The sequence below is a fragment of the Phallusia mammillata genome, chromosome 5 (assembly GCF_965637545.1).
Source record: "Phallusia mammillata chromosome 5, kaPhaMamm4.hap1.1, whole genome shotgun sequence".
NCBI lineage: Eukaryota > Metazoa > Chordata > Ascidiacea > Phlebobranchia > Ascidiidae > Phallusia > Phallusia mammillata.
In genome coordinates, this window is record NC_137256.1 from 23151209 (window position 1) to 23171242 (window position 20034).

At 35.0% G+C, this 20034-nt stretch overlaps 1 protein-coding gene and 1 long non-coding RNA gene across 4 annotated transcripts; one reads left to right on the forward strand and one right to left on the reverse strand.

The window, feature by feature from the left end:
- Positions 1–171: 171 nt before the first annotated feature.
- LOC145230699 (NACHT, LRR and PYD domains-containing protein 3-like) lies at positions 172–13144 on the reverse strand. 3 transcript variants are annotated; one of them, XM_080096198.1, is made up of 13 exons: positions 12598–13144; positions 11925–12106; positions 11592–11717; positions 10852–11046; positions 10094–10192; positions 9678–9749; positions 5241–7021; positions 4716–4874; positions 2979–3137; positions 2450–2611; positions 1881–2042; positions 1269–1421; positions 172–961 (listed from the first exon to the last, which is right to left on the reverse strand). In XM_080096198.1, the coding sequence occupies exons 1-13, from the start codon at positions 12609–12611 to the stop codon at positions 926–928; spliced, it is 3300 nt and encodes a 1099-aa protein (XP_079952324.1). In that variant the 5' UTR covers positions 12612–13144; the 3' UTR covers positions 172–925. The 3 variants fall into 3 exon arrangements, with proteins under 3 accessions (XP_079952324.1, XP_079952323.1, XP_079952325.1); XM_080096197.1 differs by having other exon boundaries at positions 9678–9752; positions 12598–13143; XM_080096199.1 differs by lacking the exon at positions 11592–11717 and having other exon boundaries at positions 9678–9752.
- A 4283-nt stretch (positions 13145–17427) lies between these two features.
- LOC145229893 (uncharacterized) lies at positions 17428–17984 on the forward strand. The gene is made up of 2 exons (XR_013860505.1): positions 17428–17502; positions 17884–17984. It is a non-coding gene; the product is annotated as an uncharacterized LOC145229893 (long non-coding RNA).
- Positions 17985–20034: the final 2050 nt, after the last annotated feature.

A 20034-nucleotide genomic window follows, 5' to 3' on the forward strand; every position in this document is an offset into this window, starting at 1 on the left:
TTTAATTTTAAGTAAGTTATAAATGACAAAGAAACTATTTATATCTGCTGTATCAGCACAACAAGCTGTAAACTAAAGAAAAATTCGTTATACACACGTGCTGTTGGCATGGTTACAGTTGGCTACTTTAATTGGGTTTGGTCAGTAATGTCAGGATACAACTTGACAAAACATGAAAAACCAGTTTGTTTTATTTGTGCTTTTCAAGCTGCATGTGTCAAATGAACCGGATTTCAAAGCAAAGATGCAAATGCAGAAATATAAGCCATCGAAAAAATCAATAAGCTTTGGTTTGTAAACAACAAAAATACAAGCAGGCATTATTCAAAAGGTAATGGCGAGCAACAAAATATCAGGGAAACAAAACTAAAGGTAAATGCATTAGTCATACACATGTGCTGTTGGCATATTGACAGCTATTTTAATTTAATTATGTCATCGGGATAAAACTTCCATGAAAATCTAAACTTAGTTGCTTTATTTGTGCTTTTTAGGCTGCAGGTGTCAAAAAAACCTGAGGTCATCCCTAATTTCAAAGCAAGGAATCAAAACATACAATCATAAAAATATAAGCTGATAATCAAGGGTATTCAGTTTTTGAATAATAAATCAAAAACATTGTATAAGTCAGTATTATTCAAAAAGTAATGCCCTCCAAAAAAATATCAAGGAAACACAATGCAAGAAATGTAGTTGTTCGTCAACAGGAATGCAGATTTAAAAGGGGGGAAGTTAACATTTTGCTACAAAAGCTTCGGTATGAAATTTGCAACATTTTTAGCATCAATAAACACAAACTGTGACAAAATTGTAAGTTTGTCAGTAAGTTCAGTTGAAGCGGTGAAAGTTTAACTTATTGCACAGGGCTTTTTTTGGTTTTTGTGCAACCTCATGTGGCCTTTCAACACTGCTTGCTTCCAGTTGCTTATGGTATTGTAAGAAGACCAACAATCCTGCGTTTCTACAAAATTACAATGTAATTTTGAAACTTACATACCACCAAGTTCAGTGCAAAATAATCTGACTGTAAATGTTTGTGATTTATGGTGGTACAACCCAAATTACATATTATAGTGTTTACAAATGACTACCAGTGTAGCAGGCAGGTTACCATGAAAAAACAACATTAAAGTCATAACCTGAATTAAAAAAAACTGATTACTTTTTTGCATTTAATTCCAGTACAAAACAAGAACACTTTTTTGTTTGATGAAATTATTTAAACTGGGAACTGGCCTTAACATTTACCACAAGTAAAATCCACTCACCCATTCAATGTTGGCTTTGTGCAATACTTCTGCCCCAACTGGTGTGATATCACAACCAAAAGCAAAAAGGTTTTTAACTTTTTCCAAACAAGTGGCTAGAGCAATTGCTCCCTCATCACCAAACTTGTTGTCAGAGAGATCCAAATAAACCATCTGTAAATAAAAGAGGTTATTTTATTTAGCATGTTGAAATAAATGTCATTTGTGACATGCAAAAAAAAGCAAATGCAACAAATATGCGAAAAAAGCAAAAAATCAGAAGTAATACTGTTATACAGGAACAAAGTAAATGTAATTGGGATTGACTAAAAAATTCCATTGTGACAGTTGCAATCCAACTACTAAATGTGCATAGTAAATTGGGGCTTAAAATTAATTTACATCAAATCTAAGTGAATACACCGTGAAAAATACTTTGTCACAGTACATGTTGTGAAGAAAAAAATGTGGCGGATATAAACTTCCAATTCTAAACAATTCACTAAACATTTTTACTGCAATGTTAGTTGAGTGGTCAATACAATCCCAACCCAGCTTAGGCATTTTAAAGTCACCTCACCGAAACAAACACATAAAAGTTATGCTGTGTTCAAATATAAGTTTGCAACTCACTGAGTGGTCCATGTTGAGGATGGCAGCAATCAATGCTCGCAAGCAAGTGATGGTCAAATTGCAATCATTTAAGAACAGTTGACGGATGTTGTAAACACAAGATGACACATGATTGACTTCAATCAACCCAATGTTGTTTTCTCCCAGATAAAGAACATCCATCTGCAAACAAATCAGCATAAAAGTTGTAGTGGAGGGTAAACAGATAAGGAAAAGCAACACAGGTGATTTTCGGAAATTTACCAATTCCAGTTTTTAACACAGTAGCACGAAGTAAGCTTATGTTACTGAATTCAATAGATTTGTTTCCAGGTTTAGTTAAATACTGATTATATGGGAAATATATTTTTGCCAATTGCCTTGTGATTAGTTAGGATATTTTTGCTTCTACCTAAATTACAGTCATGTGTGTATGTGCAACGTTTTTTTGATCATTTGACATTGAAAAATATTTTTTAAGCCAAGACACCTGAAACAGGTTTCAAAGCGAAATTACTAATAACAAACAAAGCCTTTATTTTGCTAAGCTTTGCAAAAGTAACAAAACAGGTTGAGCATTAGTAGCTTACTGGTTTTTGCCTCTTGCCGATTTCATAGCACAGTTGTTCAAGACCATCACCTGTGACTGAACATTCATACAACCCCATCCCATCAAGTTTATGGATGCCCGGTGCAAAACTATCCAAAGCTTTCTTGGACATCACATTTCCACCCAAGCCCACCAAACTCATCTACAAAACACCAACATGAATCTGTTACCTGGAATATATCTGTAACATTTTATTTGTGTAAAGATGCTTAAAATGGACAATGGTTGAACAATGACTCATTGTTGTTACACTTACAATTGTTGTTTTTATTCTTGTTACAACAGTCCCATTATGTAATAAACCACAGTCATAATACAGAATATTTTATCCAATACATTGAATTTCTATACAAATCGGAAGTAACAAACAATAAACTGATAAATTGACAAATGTCAGTTATGTTATGACAAAACTTATGTGTTTTTAACTATATTACATCGTATCACGTAAAACCCAACAAACTTCTGTAATAAAATGGATGTTAAAAAGTAAAACACAATAAACTTACATTTGTATCTCGCTTTGCTGTGGCTTTAGCTATTGCATTGAAATCATCTTCTTGCAAGTTGCACTTTACAAGCCGCAATACCTGCATCAAGTGGATGGATTTGGCCAAATACTTCCCAACACCATTGAGGTTGTTGCCAGACAAGTTAAGATAAGACAACTGTAGGACACAAATATACAATTATGTGGTTAAATAATGTTGTCCATTCGGTAACTGTCCTTTGCATGTTCTAAAAATTATGACTGTGTTTGGATAGAAAATTGAAAATCAGCCATCACTATGAAGGTGGCTTTCTTATATATTTCCATTTTATATCATATTTACCGATTTACTATACACACCATTTGACCTACACAGATAATTGTTTTGCATGCTAAAACAAATGAGTCCCCCAAAATGATGCGTTTATTTTTAGATTCTTCAGGACAAGCCAGTACAAAGCATCAACCCAAGCTTAAAAAGGTGTTGTCCATACTCTTTTTACATTATTATGTTGTCATATATTTACAAAAGTAGTAAAAAAGAAAGGTAAAAAAACACTTCATCTGAGAACGAAATCTCAAGCTTTGACCTTGATATTGCTATCCAAGGTCAGTAATAAACAGGTAAAAAAATTCCTACAAAATCCACCACAGATACTTAAAATTAAAAAGCGATTTTGCAGAAAAGGCTAATCAAATAGTTCTTTACATAACTTTCTTTCACAAAAACATTTACAAATGATCTGCAGTAGCCTCTTGTGGTATGGCAGCCTAATGACTGTTTAATGACCTTTTGACTTGGATTGCAATAGCACACAGTTTTTAGCGTTAAACAATAACGCTTTGCCTATCTTATACATTACTCGTGATTTATTTATTTCCTGTTTAGTACTGACAATGCCATATGTTTGGGCGAAATCGATTTCCGAAGTGTTTTGCAGTAAGAAATATACAAACTGATTTAAGTCTGTGCTGAATTTGTCAGCTAATTAATGTCTATATATGTGACTGGAATCGTCTGTTTCTGTATTAGTACATCGTTATACATTACTCAAGTATTGTTTAGTTTGTGTGTCAAAAAAAGCAGTGTTCATTAAATTACCATTTATCACAGCTTAAAGAGGCATCATCATTATTTATAATTATGTTAATTAACAACTTTTTGTCTGGCATATAATAAACTAAATTACTGTTTACGAAGTTTAACCACATCCAAGATACAAAACTAAAAATGTGTATGCTAACCTAATAAACTATATAATCATCGAAAACGACTGCTTAGTAAAACTTCTGTCCATGCAACAAGCAGAGACCACCCGCTCTGCCTCAATTGTACCAGTCGATCACTCCCCTAAGACTTCTGTGTTGCTGACTGTCCAGTGTATACATACATTGTGTACATACTATAGGGGATGGGGTGATTCAGGTAAAATTTTGAATACCAAACAAGGAACCCACTACAAACAACTGTTTAAACTAGCACAATAGGACTTGTATTTCTGACCTAAAGGACTGGTATACCCCAAAACGATTATTTCATTCAAAATACTTTACAATGCACCTACCAATAAAGTACAAAACTTTTGGATAACCAACTAACATGTGTGTAAATGTGAATACATTTAAAGCACTCTGTCTTGACCAAACACATGGAACAAACCAGTGTCGACAAATACATAAAAAAGGACAAAAACAGCATATGTCCCCATCATGGAAGGGAACTCATAAATATCCTGCAAACTACAAAATCACATACATAGATGTTGTGTTGTGTGATGACACCAACCAGATTTTCCACCATAGGAATTGTCAAACCACAAGTCCGTAATGACAGTTCAGTGATACCAGGAAGAAGCTCCAAGACAATCTCAAAATCCACTGATAAGTCAACATCCTCCAAATGCAACTTCGGGATCTTTTACAAAATACTAAAGTATATCAGGCTGGTAACAAAAAACAAAATCTTGCCAAGATCATACAAAATTTTGCTAACTGATAAAATAATACACTGTTTATAAACATTAGAAAAATCTGTTTCATGCTGTTTTTGTTTAAAATCAAAATGTCAAACTAAAATACCAACTGTTCCCTGCTATTTACTTTCGCATATTATAGCTGCTGGGTTTTGCAGCTAGGTCCTTAAGTTTTCTTCCATATTATGAAATGTGTTGTTTACATTACAGGTTTATATTCATATTCTAAATCACTATTATTTATACTATTGCCCATACAACTATAAAACACTATCAATGTTATTTCAAAAATAAATTTTAGCATTTACTTTGTGTTGGGATTGCTGAATGGTGCTCAGTAATGTATGTAGACCCAGAACAGTTAAAGTGGATAGGTTCCACCAATCCCCCACATTAAGTATGTGAGACACTTCAGCAGCCGATAGGACATGACAGAAACTCATTACTTGGTGGGGAAGAAAATCTCCTGATAGTAACAGTGGGTTGGGAAGGGAATTGGCAACAGCCTTGGTTAGATCATCATCTTTAGCCTCATAGGCCCAACTGCATATGCTGGAAAGTGTGATATCTGTTTCTCTTGATTCAAACTTGTTTACTTGTATATTTGATTGTATGTTGTCATCATAATGTTCTGCTGCTGTCACTGGGAAATCAGAAGGTAACTCACTCAAATTTAGAAGAAGCTTTCTGGCTTTTGCTTTCACAACTTTTCCCTTAATTTTTATTTCCTGAGCATCTGGAAATAATATTTTCAGTTTTTCTTGAACTTTTTGATGACAGAATCCGAAAAGAAAGCGGACAACCACCTCCCAGGAACTTTGTTGAAATATCTGTTGAATCTTGGAAGAGAATTCCTCATAGGATGCAAACACCATGAGATGAAGTGCAGCCAGAAACTCCTGCCATGTGGCATGAATGAAGAAAAATGTCTTTTCCCCATCTAAAACCAACATACCATGTTGTTGTTGATTTTTGGCATGAGCACACATGAATGGCTCAATAGATTTTATTTCTATACCATGTTTCGCAAAATCTTGGCTGGGAAATGAAAATTGATGATTTTCAACACCAGCGAAAGCCAGCTTGGTTAGTTGCTTCAGATGCTTCAAATCTGTGTGGAACTTTGGTTTTTTCTGCCATTGCCCAAGTTGATTTAGAAATACATCAGAAATTGACAAAACTGGTTTGTTTGACTCCAGGTTGTCAACAAAGTATGGAATGATCAATCTTGCAAAGATTGGAATAAACAACAATGCAGATACATTTGGTTGCTTTTCCAGCTCATCTTGGACATGTTTTTGTTGCTCTTCAGTATTGGAATACTGTTTGCAGAAAAGATTTTGAGATTCTTCACTCAGACCTAAAACTTGTAGCATAAATACTGGCTTGCATTCTGGGTTGAAGTTCAGAAATGCATTTGGTCGGGAAGCAATCAACTTTTTTGCATTGGGAAGTAAGCGACAGTTCAGCAGATTCATCAGGATGCAGTAAGCCTGTTCCTCTTCATAAAATGACATGCCATGTGGGTGTTTAGAAAAATCACCTGTTATTTCTGCTTCATCAAGCCCGTCAATGACAATCAGTGTGTCTGAAGATTTTTTAATTTCATCTAAAATCACATCATCTGTTTCTGGTTTGAATTTGTAGTCATGATCGGTTGACACAAGAAGGAACTTTAATAGATTAAAACTTTTTGTAAAGTCAACATCACGTATGGAGATATAGAACACAAATGAATGTGGATGTGACTCAATCCAATGCTTCAAAACAAATTTGCAATATGTGGTCTTTCCTATTCCAGCGATTCCAGTTAGACCGGCCACATTTTGCTGATGTTTGTTGGTTGTTTCATATGATGATTTCGCTTTATCATTACATGCTTCTGCTGCCTCCTTAAATAAACTTTCTGGAGGTATATTCTTTTTGTCAGTTTGTTTTTTGAACAACCAGCTGCTTGTATTTCCAAATTCTTCTTTACTCACATTCTCTTGTTTTATTGCTTGTAGAGGCACACGTTTTGTTACAGCAGCTATTGCTTTTGCACATTTCAGACAAAATTCTTTTAAAGATTGTTTTTCCAAGTCTGAAACTGTTTAAAACACTGTCAGTTATAATCGGTGGATTCTGTTTTTCTCTTATTGTGTTAATAACATTATCAATGTATATGTAGTTTTACTGATGTTTTTTCTGTTATGAGTTGTCTTTGTGTTGTGCTTAGGTTAAAATCATACCAAAACGCGAAATCAGTCATAACAATTCACCTAAATGTGTTGCTACAGTTTTTACCGAAGATCTGGTTTAGTCTTGTAAAATATAATTCAAAAAGTTTAAAATTTTAATTTTGCTAGGTTTGGAAGTGAAAGCTTAGAGTTTTAAAACTGTACAATCGATTTTATTTACCATTTTACCACCATATTTCGCAAATCAGACTATTTTTTTTATTTATATTTGCCCTAAAAGCATGAGCTCCCAGGTGAGAAACTTTGACTTGCAGAAAGTAAACTTAACAAAGACATATCACAAAATGCCAGTCTAATGACATTAACAATGTGGTTGCTTCGTTGTAGTTTAGGCTCTAATTCTCGGAAAAATAACAATGTGAATTAACACTGTGAAATAACAGAGTGAACAACAACAATAAATGTTACGGTGGAAATTTATGAGGTATTTCTAAAAGAAACAGAAGTGTTCTGACAATGGGTAAGGAAAGACTCGGTGGTTCAGCACCAGCATTTCCAAAACATTTCAGTATTTTATTATTGTTGCGTAAAACCAACATGGTTGTGTTCAACAAACTTTCATCGGTTTACTAACAAACTGAAACAAGACAACATGTATTTGCCCTCAGGGCAGGTCATTTTACTGACCAACGCGGTATTCGGATGAGAGATCTCTGTGACGTAAATGTTGCCAAATTAAGCTACAAATTGTTGTGTTTCAAATGAACGATAGCCCACTAATTCCGTTTAATTGTGTAAATTAAATCATTCTCTTGTATTGGTGCCTTACATGTAACTGTCCGTTCTTAGTTCGCATACCTACGACATAGTATTTATACAGGCTCGTTTCGTTACGAAAGGGAGAGTGTTATCCTCGGTGCAGTCGTCCAGTGTGTATGCTGGACTGATTGCCCAGTGTGTTTGCCCGTGCAGTTCTGAGTGCCAGATTACTGTTGTTTTGGCAGTTGAATGTTTTAGCCATGTCTTGTGTATCATAATTGTTTTCTGTGTTTCTTTTATTAAAATCACTTGGTGGAGTGGAACTAGGTTTTGTTTATAGAAAGGTTTTGTCTTCTGATGTTTAACTTCAACTAAAAGTTATTTCTTACAAAAAAGCCTTAAGCGAATTAGTGAACTCATAGAATAATAGAATAAACTAGATAATATAATCTATATTAACAAAAGATTATACTCTAAATTAAGTGGCGTTTTTATGATGGCTCAAATAGTTAATTTAGACTAAAAAGGCTAACTAGAAACGTTACAATTATGATTCAAAATGTTGATTTAAAAAGGTTTATACAGTTGGCCTAGGATTGGCATACACTCTGTGCCATTACTACTATCGTGGACCAGCCTTAAAAAAAAACTCAGCAAGGAAAATTTTTCACAGCTCATATTTAAAGCATTTACCCTGAAAAAGTGGTTTTGACAAACTAGTATTCTAGATTTGATAGAATTAAAAAAGAGCTTAAGGGGTGGAAAACAAGCCTCATCTAATACAGCATAAACTTGTCAAAAAGTCAAATGCGACCTAAAACCTATCAAAAATCTCACTACTGGCTGTTTGATGTATAAATTAACTATTTGTGTGAATTATATGGGAAACAAAGCAAAAGTAAAGACAGCACAGAGCGTCATTAGAAGAAATCCAAAATTAAAATTTATGGATTTGCTTCTGCATGTATCCATTTATGTTTAACTTGTGTTTTATTTTAATGTCAGTGAGCAGAACAACACCTGATCACATTATGTCACACAGAGTCTGTTGTTGAGCTGCTTGTCTCATTTCTGTTTTGCTGTTGTATTTTTTTGACTTTCTCTCACACAATGAATTAACTTCCTAATGTGTTTGTTTTTCTTGTTGTTTCTTCTCTAATTCATTAATGTGCAACATCTTAAGGATCTTTTTGCACATTTTTGACAGGTATTTTTTGTTGACATGCCTTCAAATGTACAGGTGTGCCACAAAAAATGTAAGTAACATACAAATATACCTGTCAGGTTTACCACTCAGTTGTGCTAGTAGTTAATGGCAACAGCATTGTTTTTATGCTCAACCAACATAAAAGTGCTGTTTAACGATTTCAAGCATGAAAATCACATCGGAGCAAGTAATACTGTTTTAAAAAAATGAAAAATGGCTCTATGACTTTCCTTTGTTGCCTGACCAAGACAGGAATTTTGAATTTACACTTTTAACTCAGTTTTGGTGGAAAAATGGTAATGCAGAGCTTACCAAACTATTTAGCTCATGACCCTTGCAAACATTTATTCAAAAATGCCTAAAAACACACTTAAGCAACTCCTAGGTCATAAACTTATATAGTTTGGGCCTGTGGCTTCATTCCAGCGTTTGTGATTGCTTTATTTTGGTTTTGTTGATTTGGTATGATTTTTCCCATTTTATCAACAACATGAATAATTGAGTCCTAATTACAATTATGTTATTGATGGATTTTATTTACTGGTGAAAAAATAGTTTTTTCGAGACACAATTTAATAATGTCAAAAAAAAGTTACAACCTGATATTGTCTCTTTCCAGTCAGATTCAGATGAACTTTGTGAATCTGATTCATCATCACTTGAACATGAGTCTGCTAAAATTTAGAAGACTTGAAAAAACATCCAAGTAACACTGTGTTTTACCTTTGAACCAAATCAAGCAGAAGATCTTAGCATTTAAATGTAAGATTAGGCTGTGGTGGGATTTGAACCCACAACAGGAGCTTATCTGTGGTTGGGCTTTTCTAACTGAGCTAATAAAGCTCTGTAATCACATTCATAGCTTGCCTGTTGCAGTTGTACTTTGCCAAACAAATGCTTCGATGATTGTGTTAATTTAGCTAAACACCCCTTGCAGAACTGGTTGCCCAGTGTTACAAGTGACCAACTCACCCACAAATATCACAGGTTTTTTTACCAGTGCAAATGAACCAACCTTTAGTTGAAGATCCAGCTGCTTTTGATTCTGGTTTGGAAATGTCAGGAGCAACAAGCTCAATGTTTTTTAGAGCTTTTGCAACTTTCTTCACAGAAGCTAAAACAAAACATCGTTAGATCTTTGTGTTATTTACTTTAGCTGATTTAAAAAATTACAATTGTAATTTTTCTCGAAGCAACAGAACTACAACCAGTTTAAATCGAATGAAATTAAAAAAAAAACTCAAATTATATTTGTCAGCTGCTAAAGAAAAATAATAAGCTGGTAAAAAATGTTTTAAGGTTTTATGCTGTCCACCTCTGAATATATTTAAATAGTTCACTATTAAACAGGCATTGAAGTTTTAACTGAACTGGGTTAAATGGTTTAATGTTGGCAATTATAACCATGTTTATTGTTTTTACCAAGTTAAGATCCTGGGGTATAAAAGTTAAATCCCTGTTAAAAATGTTTTCACCAATAGCGCTATGACAAATGACTATTAAAAGCTAAACAGCTAAAGGCCGCAAGGATTCTTTCACAATTGTCAGTTCAGCAGCTGTTGTTAATGCCTAATTGTGGTATCAAATAGATTTAGTCGAGGCATGGCTTTTCTGCATGTTACTCCCAACAAACTGGAGTGTGGCTAGATGGCCACAATAACCAATATGACCTATGTCTTGTAATCAGCTGCACTCATGAGACAATGCAGGTTGCATGGTTCTATGCTCACATGTGACACTGTAAAAATTGAAAAAGTCAATATCACATCTTACTGATTTTATTTGCTTTCATCCAAGTTAAGATCATGTGGTATCTTTGTTCTTTAATGTTTCCCTCATAGTCGTGTTCAATTTGAGTGATTTGATCCTCGTTAAGTTGAAACTTAAGTCGAACGACGTTTGCTTTGAAAAAGTCATAACTTGGATATTGACGTAAAAAATCATAAATGAACCATGCTCGGTTGCGATCTGCGAACAAAAAGTAAAAACTTTAATAGATTTTTTAATGTATTGCTTACACCAAAACAAGTTTGGGTTAATCTAGGTTTACATTGCAGATTTACGGCATGTTTTTGCAGGTTGATTTAACCTTATCATCACAAGTGAGTAAGATCATATTGCATAAACTCTTGCTCTACCGGCATACCGGAATTTCACTTTTTCATAAATGTCAATTAGCTACCGATTCTTGTTACATGTTTTAAACTACGCCTTTAGCATTGTGTTGTGTAATTTTTTTGTGTTATTTACCTGTTTGGTGCTATAAAAATGATTAATTTGGTTGTGCAAGTATTATTCACGGTCTTTTAATTTACAGATTATTATGTTATATTTGTACTAAACTATTTGTTGCATTTTCTTACACACAATGTTAAAAACTCAACAATGCAGTTTGGCGGTAAATTTAAATAAAATCTTTACATGTTAATATAGGAGTTAAGCCTCCTCTGGTTAAAAATCATTGGTTTACTTCTTCTCTGATTCAAAACATCATTTAAATTGTTCCAACTTACTTCGTACAACAGATTTCTTGACCCAGTTGTAAGCCAAAATTTGATTGACTTTTTCATTTCGTTTGGAAGTGAATATCTCTTCTGCTACCATTTTTTCCAGTCCAATAATAAGTCCACCCTGTTCATCTGTTTACACAAAATAAAGAGTCAAATAAATTATTTGAAATAGCGTTATACATACTGTTAACCACATGATAAACAGGTTTAGCTTTTGTGAACAACATTAGGCAAATGTAGTCAAAATCTTTGTTAAGATATTTGGTATGTCACTAAATGATGTCATGCAACATGGCAAACCCGGAAAAATTAAGTCTGCATCTGTGAGGTGATTACCTTGCAATTTGATCCAGTATGGATTTAACCTCACTTCATTTTTACTGACACATTGTTCCACAGTGTTGTCCGAAAACCCAAGTTTTCTGAGATATTCAGGCCAATTGGCTTGTCGAATTTGTTTTTTTATGTTGGTGATACTTTCTCCAGCTGCTTGATCATATGAAACTGATGGTGGTTCACTGAAAAACAAGCAATTTGATTGTCATATGTCAAAGAAACTTTTGTCCTAAAAGTTAATCACAACACAAGTGCAATATATTAAGTAGATATAGTTGGGATTATGTTCAAGTTGCTTTAGACTTTAAGACTTTTGTAATTCATAAACACATTGCCTGGAAAAAAATACGGATGATTATTTACTTCCATTAACAAACATGCAGCATTCTTTTTTATGTACTGTTCTTTGCAAATTCATTTAAATAATAATAATCAGTTCAAACTCTTCTTGCAAAAAAATAACTTTCATTAGGGCAGTGATGTAGCCACAGTTTGCAAATATCTACTAAGCAATCAAACATTTATTGTTGACCAATTTTATTTATGACATCAGCAATTAGCTTATTACTGTTTTATCAAATGCGACCAAGGAAACAATAACATGAGTACACAGGTAGGCCCTATTCAAATTTAACACATACCATTTTTTGAGTGTAGCATATTGTTACTTTACCTTGTTTTCGACATCTTTTTGTTTGTATTTACAGCATCCAATTATGTTTATACATATTAGGTGTAACAATAATATACATCTACATTTCACAATGGCAGCACTTCATGCCCAAATGGCACTTCATGCCCATTCAAACACTAAATGTCGAACGAGGAAGTTGCTTGAACTTATAAACGTCAGAACAAATATGGGTGGGGTTGGGATTGCAAAATAAATGATGTAATATTCGCTTTGACGTCATGGATAAGCTAACATGACTCGTAAGTTTTCAGATTGTAGGAAAGTGTATTGCGTGTTCTGCACGACTTGCGCTTCCGTATTCTACTAGCAGCAATAGACCAGACTTTGGGTTAGTTTGTTTTATTGTAACACCGACAGTAATGCAATTTAAACGTGGCCAGACGTAGGTGATTCTACGTAGAGCGAAAAATCGGAATAGTAGAATGAATTGTCACTTGAAAACCACAGAATATATACACAAATCAAAACAACATAATTATCAGCATAATTAAGGATACGTGACAACAACCCCGTCACTCCATGCAGCTGCCCACAAAGTTCTCAATCTCATCTCATTATTTACTCTTAACTGAAAGATCACGAGACAGCTCAATTACAAAATGTGTGTAATAATTATGACATTAATAAAAGTTCCCATAAACACAATGTACCACAAATCAAAGTTGGAAAAAATTCATGATTAGTAAAAAATTGGCTACAAATTACCTGTTTACAGTTTGTAGGCTTTTGTGCTGGTTTAGATGGGTTGGGTTTGTTTAAAGAGATGGGTTTGTTTAAAATAGATCTATTTTGAAGAATTTAGCAATATACAATAAAAATTGGGTGCAATAGCCATAAATATTTGTACTGTATTTGTGTTTAGGAGAAATGATAGGGTAAATTTTGATCTTTATTGGTTTTGTTGTTTAACATATTGCTGGAGCAAGTAAAATAAATGGAAAGTAAAATAATTAAACCATGATCAACAAATGCTTGCAAGTTCGGCAATGCTGCAAAACTCTTGCAGAGTGTTTCACGTTAATTTTTTACTTCCCACTTACGTGACAGTACCAGCCAGACGCGACAAATGCAAACAAATCGTAGTTTATCGCATTGACATCAAGCGTCGTCATGGCGACCAGCACAGGGAGCTCGAACTGAATTTGATTCGTAAATTGTTCAAACAAACTGCAATGTCTAGCCGCAAACGGCCTTCCGTGTTCGGATTTCGGACAGAAAGATTTGAGGGACGAATTGCTAATGTCACAAAATAACTTAAACGATTATGTTTTTGCCAATCACAATTATGAGCAACTGCAAATGATCCTGTTTCAAAACCTTTTCAAATATATATTAATTGAAACAATGCGTGAGTCGCTATGAAGTATGTTTTGTGATCGACAAATGCCATACCGAGTTCTGTATTGCTGCAAAACTCTTGCAGAATGTGCCACGTTTATTTTTCGCTTCTCATCAACGTGACAGTTGGCTACCAGCCAGACGCGGCAAATGCAAACAAAGTATTTTTTATCAGACAAAAATGTGCTTCCATTACCTGATTGCGAGACAAAACGTCGTTTGGCAAAATAATACACAAAGCATGTTTTAGCTACGACATTGTACGAAAACAAATTAAAATTTAATACATTCAATGCGTTTTTTTTGCATTTATAGTACACACCAATTCCCTGGAAACTAGTTTAATAGTTAGCGCATAATCGTTTCTATTCTAGTTATAAATAAACAGTTCAAGACAAAACGTTTTGTCTGCAAAAAGTTACTAGCGTCCTAATTTTGCACCAGCGTAGCAAGTGATACGCAAAACCCGGTGTTTAACAAATAATTTATGTCAGAATAAGCGATTCGTGTCTCATAGTAGCCTAACGGTGTAGCTGCAGCGCGTTTACCATCTATCCACCAACTTTGCCCTCAACTTTGTTGCTCTTCATAACGTCCCAACTTTGGGCAGCTATTTTCGGCTTGGTGAAGTTTTTAACGCATTTATACTGCCAAGATTTGTTTCCCCCGGCAAAATAAACTCAACTCATGTTCAGTGCCGGTTTAAGGGTCTGCTGGCCTGTAGGCACATTTTATAAGTAGCCTGAAAATCAGGGTTGCCAACGAAAAAAATAGAATTATCAGTGTTTCCAAATCATTGTCACAAAGATCTAAATTTGTTTTGATTTTAAAGTGGCCTGGATTTTTGACTGGCCTGTAGGCACGTGTCTACTTTGCCTAATGGTTAATCCAGCACTGCTCATGTTCCTGTGGGAAACTTACATCGGAAAAACTGTTCAGGAATTTAAATACCAGAATCGAGGAAACAAGACAAAAAAGTGTCTGCGCATCTTAAATCATGACACGTATACAAGGTCAATTTCAAGAGGTTCTCAGTTGCTGCATCTCACCACATACGACCTCTCTATTTTTAATTAGGCCTACTGCAAATTTAAGAAAGCTTAACGTTTTATGCAAAATTAATACCAATGTTGTTAGGTTAATTTCTGTTCTCAGTTAAGTATAAATCCCTGTTCAGTTAAGTATAAATCACTGAAGCTGTTTCTATTGTTTCTTTCATTCGGTGGAGTTGTAACTTTGGAAACACGAATTGAATATGGATCAAATTGTCGAAACATTACAATTAGGGCAGAAGCTCGACAAAATTCATTGCGCTGCTAATTAAGTCGTCATTGGTTTGCGGAACTGTATGTAGCCTACGTCTGTATGATTTAGGTCTTCGCTTTGTGGGAACGGTTGAATGGGTATTAAACGCTACAGAAGTTTGGTTGTTTTGTTTGATGATTCTACTCTAGAGTCTAAATGACCCATTGCGTTAACACACAAAATGACCCATTTAGAGTCTAAATGACCTACTGCGTTCAATGCAGTATAGCAGAATATGAAAAGAATGAACGCTGAAATGAATGAATTTAATGACTGCGTGATCGGTCAACTTAATACACATACATTCTGTATAGATATATAGGCTAGATCTAAAATTAATGTCAGTAAATCAGATACGTCTATCGCGTGGGTAGGCTAATATGATATTGTCCCACGACTATTGGCTTAGCAACTGCCGAACAATTACATTTTGCAAGCCAAATAGGGTCTGAGTAAACACAAAAGCATGGAAGCTTTCGACACAATGGGTGGTTTTCAAGCCAAGAGAATAAAAAGAGGTCGTTATAGAAATCAGTAAGTTTGGACGCTCATGAACAAACATTATCTAGGGAGTTGCACGAAATACCAAAAGGACAATGACCCTCCAACGACGCGTTGCTAGAAAACGCATGGTCTGTGGTTCACCAAATGAAAAATTAACTCATCACAAAAAATAATTAAACTCAATATAAATACGTTACAGAACATTAAGCATGTATTTTCGGTAGATGGATTATATTGCAACCGGTTGTCAGTATGATGCTGGTGATAACATATTTTTAAACATGGTAAGATGTAGAGAAAGTATTATTCGTCACTCACTCAACATTCTTATCTAAAGCTTAACTCAGGGGTGGGCAACCTTTGTCACTGTGGGGTCAAACACAATTGCGATGATTCGATCGTGGGCCGCACCTTTATATAACACGTGGTGATTTTCCTTTGTTGCATACCAAATATACCTATATTGAGTTAACAACTAAAATTTGCATTTGATTCTAGCCACATATTGCCAGGTCGCAGAAAAATAGAAAAATATAATAATGGGACTCGTTTACCAGTACATTGAAATTCAAGTGTCTCTGTGGGCCCCACGACTTTAATCAATGGGCCGCATGTGACCCGCGGGCCGCAAGTTGCCCACCCCTGGCTTAACTCACATGTTTTCTATTTTAACATCGATTGCCTTAAAAAAGTTAAATCCAGACCACTAAAAGTTTCTATCTATGGCCTATCTGTGTTCGTAATACTTATGCAGCAAAGTTTTGGTTGGACGAAGTATTTTGCCCAAATCGTTCTTTTTTGTGGTGTTTCGTTTTCAACTTTCATTAACGCCACATGCACGTGTCAGGGTTTGACGTCGGTTGCCCAAGACTTTTTTCCTTACGCGAATGACGCGAAATTTGAGATTTGCACTAGGCGCGAACGTTGCGAACAAAGTTGTTTCGTCCGCTCATCCAGCAGTGGTGCACTACACAATCAAATGCACGTTTAACTGTTGCATGTGAAGGCTTAATCAAACACCAGTACACGATACAAAGCCTATGACCATCAAAGATTGTGTTTTACAACTGATAAAGTTAAATTGCTCCTCAAGTAAAGCCGTTGTTTGTAGGTCAAAACTACTCTACTCTGCGCAGCTAATTTAAGCAATGATTGCACACAAATCTACACATAAAGAAGTTGAATCCTGTTTGGCAGTGTATTTGTTACCCCAAGTTTTCCCCTGGGGTTGCAGCATGTTTCTCGTACACTATACTTCTGTTGAGACTTGAGTGTTAGGTCTTGTATGTCAGCACAAAGATAACTGCCCGACAAAAATATTAACTTAATGGGTTTTATTGAGATGGCCTAAAGCTTCCAAACACACGATAAATTACATTTGAGTTTTCCTTTTTCTCCAAACTATTTTAGTGCATGTTTTATCTTGATTGTATGCACTCTTTGCACTAATGTTTTGCAAACTTAAACATGTACTAGTTTAGGGGATAAAATACAACAAAGTTAATTTGTAGATTTGAAAACTTGGTTCCATACATTCTTTTCTGATACCACTAAGCCTATTCTGTCACCATTTGAAAATAGTAAATTGTTGCATGTGACAGCACGATTTATGACAGCAAAACAGAGAAAAGAAATTTCGCGTTGCTCGCTTCGCACGCGTGTAGGCACGCCTGCCTCGATGACGACTTGTGAATGGCGGCTACAATGTAAACTATGATGTTCATTGCAAATTGTTTGGTGAGTCTGATCTTTGCATCTCAATAACAGCTGACTGATTAACAGCCACACATATGTATCTTCTTTCTTTGTATTCTTGAATAACGTTAAAGGCGAACGTCCAAATCAGCTACACATCCACATGGGATAAAAATAGAAGCCAAAAAATAGAAGTTCCAAAATAGCTTTCCCGGTGGAAATAGCAGGAACAAATAGAATCCACAAATAGAACCCACAAATAGAACGGCGAAAACATCAAAGTCTACGCTTATACAACAATGTGAAACCTTGGCCGGTGTACGAATTCTTTTTCTCATATTACTTATATTATTTATTTTAAGGTAGCCATGTAATTTATAGTGCCATAGCGCCTTTTGGTGAACACCATATGCTTTTTCACAGGGTGGAAACGACGCGTTCTAATACGAATCACAACTGCGGAAACATTGCAAATACCGACGGAAATATGTGTCATAAGGGAATAAACACTATGTTTACTGTTAGATCTTTCTGGAACCCGAAAAATGGCTGAAAATAACTTATGACTACCATAGAAACGGAAATATAAACATTAGTCTATGCAGAACTGAAGGTAACCATTTCCTTTTCGTGGTGTGAAACGTTATTGCGAAATAACATGCAATCGTTTTCATAAACATTGAACAATAATGTTGCAACCGTTACACGCGCTTGGTATAAACCGGCCTTAAGTCGCCAGCCTCAACCACTCCAAGATCCATTTTGATCCGTTTCACACAGTAAAGAAAACATTGAGAGTCCAACAACCGTTTGGAAATGTAAAATGTAATAACGCCGCATATAACCTTGTTTTGCCTTTGTGCTACGTATCATCAAACTAGTTTAGCGGTTACCAAAATCCGCGAAGCGATTTTAACAAGACTGAAGTACGTAAATCACCAGAAATTGCAGCAACTTAAAAAGGTAAAAGGTGATTTTTTATTTCGTTTTGTGTGAATTAAATTTTTCATCTTACTGCAGGGGATTTACCTTGGGAAAAACCCCGAAGTTGAGTTCACGAAAAATTGCATTTGCTCATTGGAAATAATGGGGAATACGTCGCGTCGACATTTTATGTTTAGTTAAATTATTCTGCTCGCAAAAAAACCATTGAATACTTGTTTGTTTTATGTTTTTGTACGATATTTGGTAAAATTCTCCAGTAAAAAATATTCATAGCAACACAACTTCGCCAAATTGTTGACCAAGTCAGAAATTTAACTCTTTATGGTCAGGTCGAAACCAGTGGTGAGATTCAATTTTTTTGTCAGCCAGTTCTATCAAAAAAGTCATATTTTTCAGCCGGTTCTGTTACAAAAAGTCCATTGACAGTAACCAGTAGTGCTAACCGGTTCGCTGATTTCATAAAATTTCGTGAGACGGTTCTATAGAACCAGTTCGAACCGGCTGAATTCCACCACTGGTCGAAACTCAGTTTAGATTAGATTCGATGCTTCAGATGCAAAGTAAGAAAAATTTTCCTGGACATTTGCTTTGTTGCATTCATTTAAAGTTCGTTGTTAAGCGTTTGCTATCTAAAAGTTCAAATTCTTTAACACAGTAGTTTCCAAACTTTTCTGCTTGCATACTTGTAACGACTTGCTGAAAGCATAAATTTGACTTTTGCAAAACTTTGTTCTCAAATTCATAGAAGCAATCCAATTAGGATTAGGACTCTTTCAATATTAGATGACCAGTTTTCAGTATGCTTCACGAATACACCAATAATTGTTACTACTTTACTTGTAACAGACACTTAGTCCATTATCGTTGTAAACAGTGACATCTTGACAAGCAGAAACAGGACATGTTGGTCCTGCACACCGAGATCTTGTCGGGAACTGACATGTTCTGCAGACTGGCTTCACGCTTGTATCTAAATTGTGACACTTTTTCTCGTAACAGACACTTAATTTCAATCTTGTCGTAAACAGTTACATGTTATAAATAGAAATATATGTTTCATCAACAAGTTAGTTTTGAAACTGGTTTGACAACCTCCAGCAGTCGGATTCAATATAATATGGCTAAAAGATGATTCATAAAAATCCTTGTTGTTGAAGTCGCCATCCAAGTATCACTAAAGTCACAATAGGACTTTATATGTTTCCATTCCGTAAACTTGCTACAACTTTTGTATTAAAAAACATACACTTATTTTTACCTCATGTCAAATGCTGATCATGAAAACCACTAATTTTTGTATTTAATCTTTACAAACTGTAGCTTTTGTTATGGAACTTTTTAGTTTGAGATTAGGTATATATATCTTTTATCTGCAGGGAGGGTAACCTGAGTGACTTTGAAAGGTCAGGCTCCTTACACGAATATTTACGGGAGCTTCACTGTGAATTTGGAGATGTGGTCGCATTTCGACTGGGACGCGAACTTGTTGTGTCGACTTGCCACACACTTTGCACCCAGATTGCAAGTATTTGAAATACCAGGTAAGTGCAATAATGTTTTTGCACTTGACTCAATAACCTATGTGTTTTCGGTGTCTTTACTGTGTTACAAAACATTTCCACAACCACA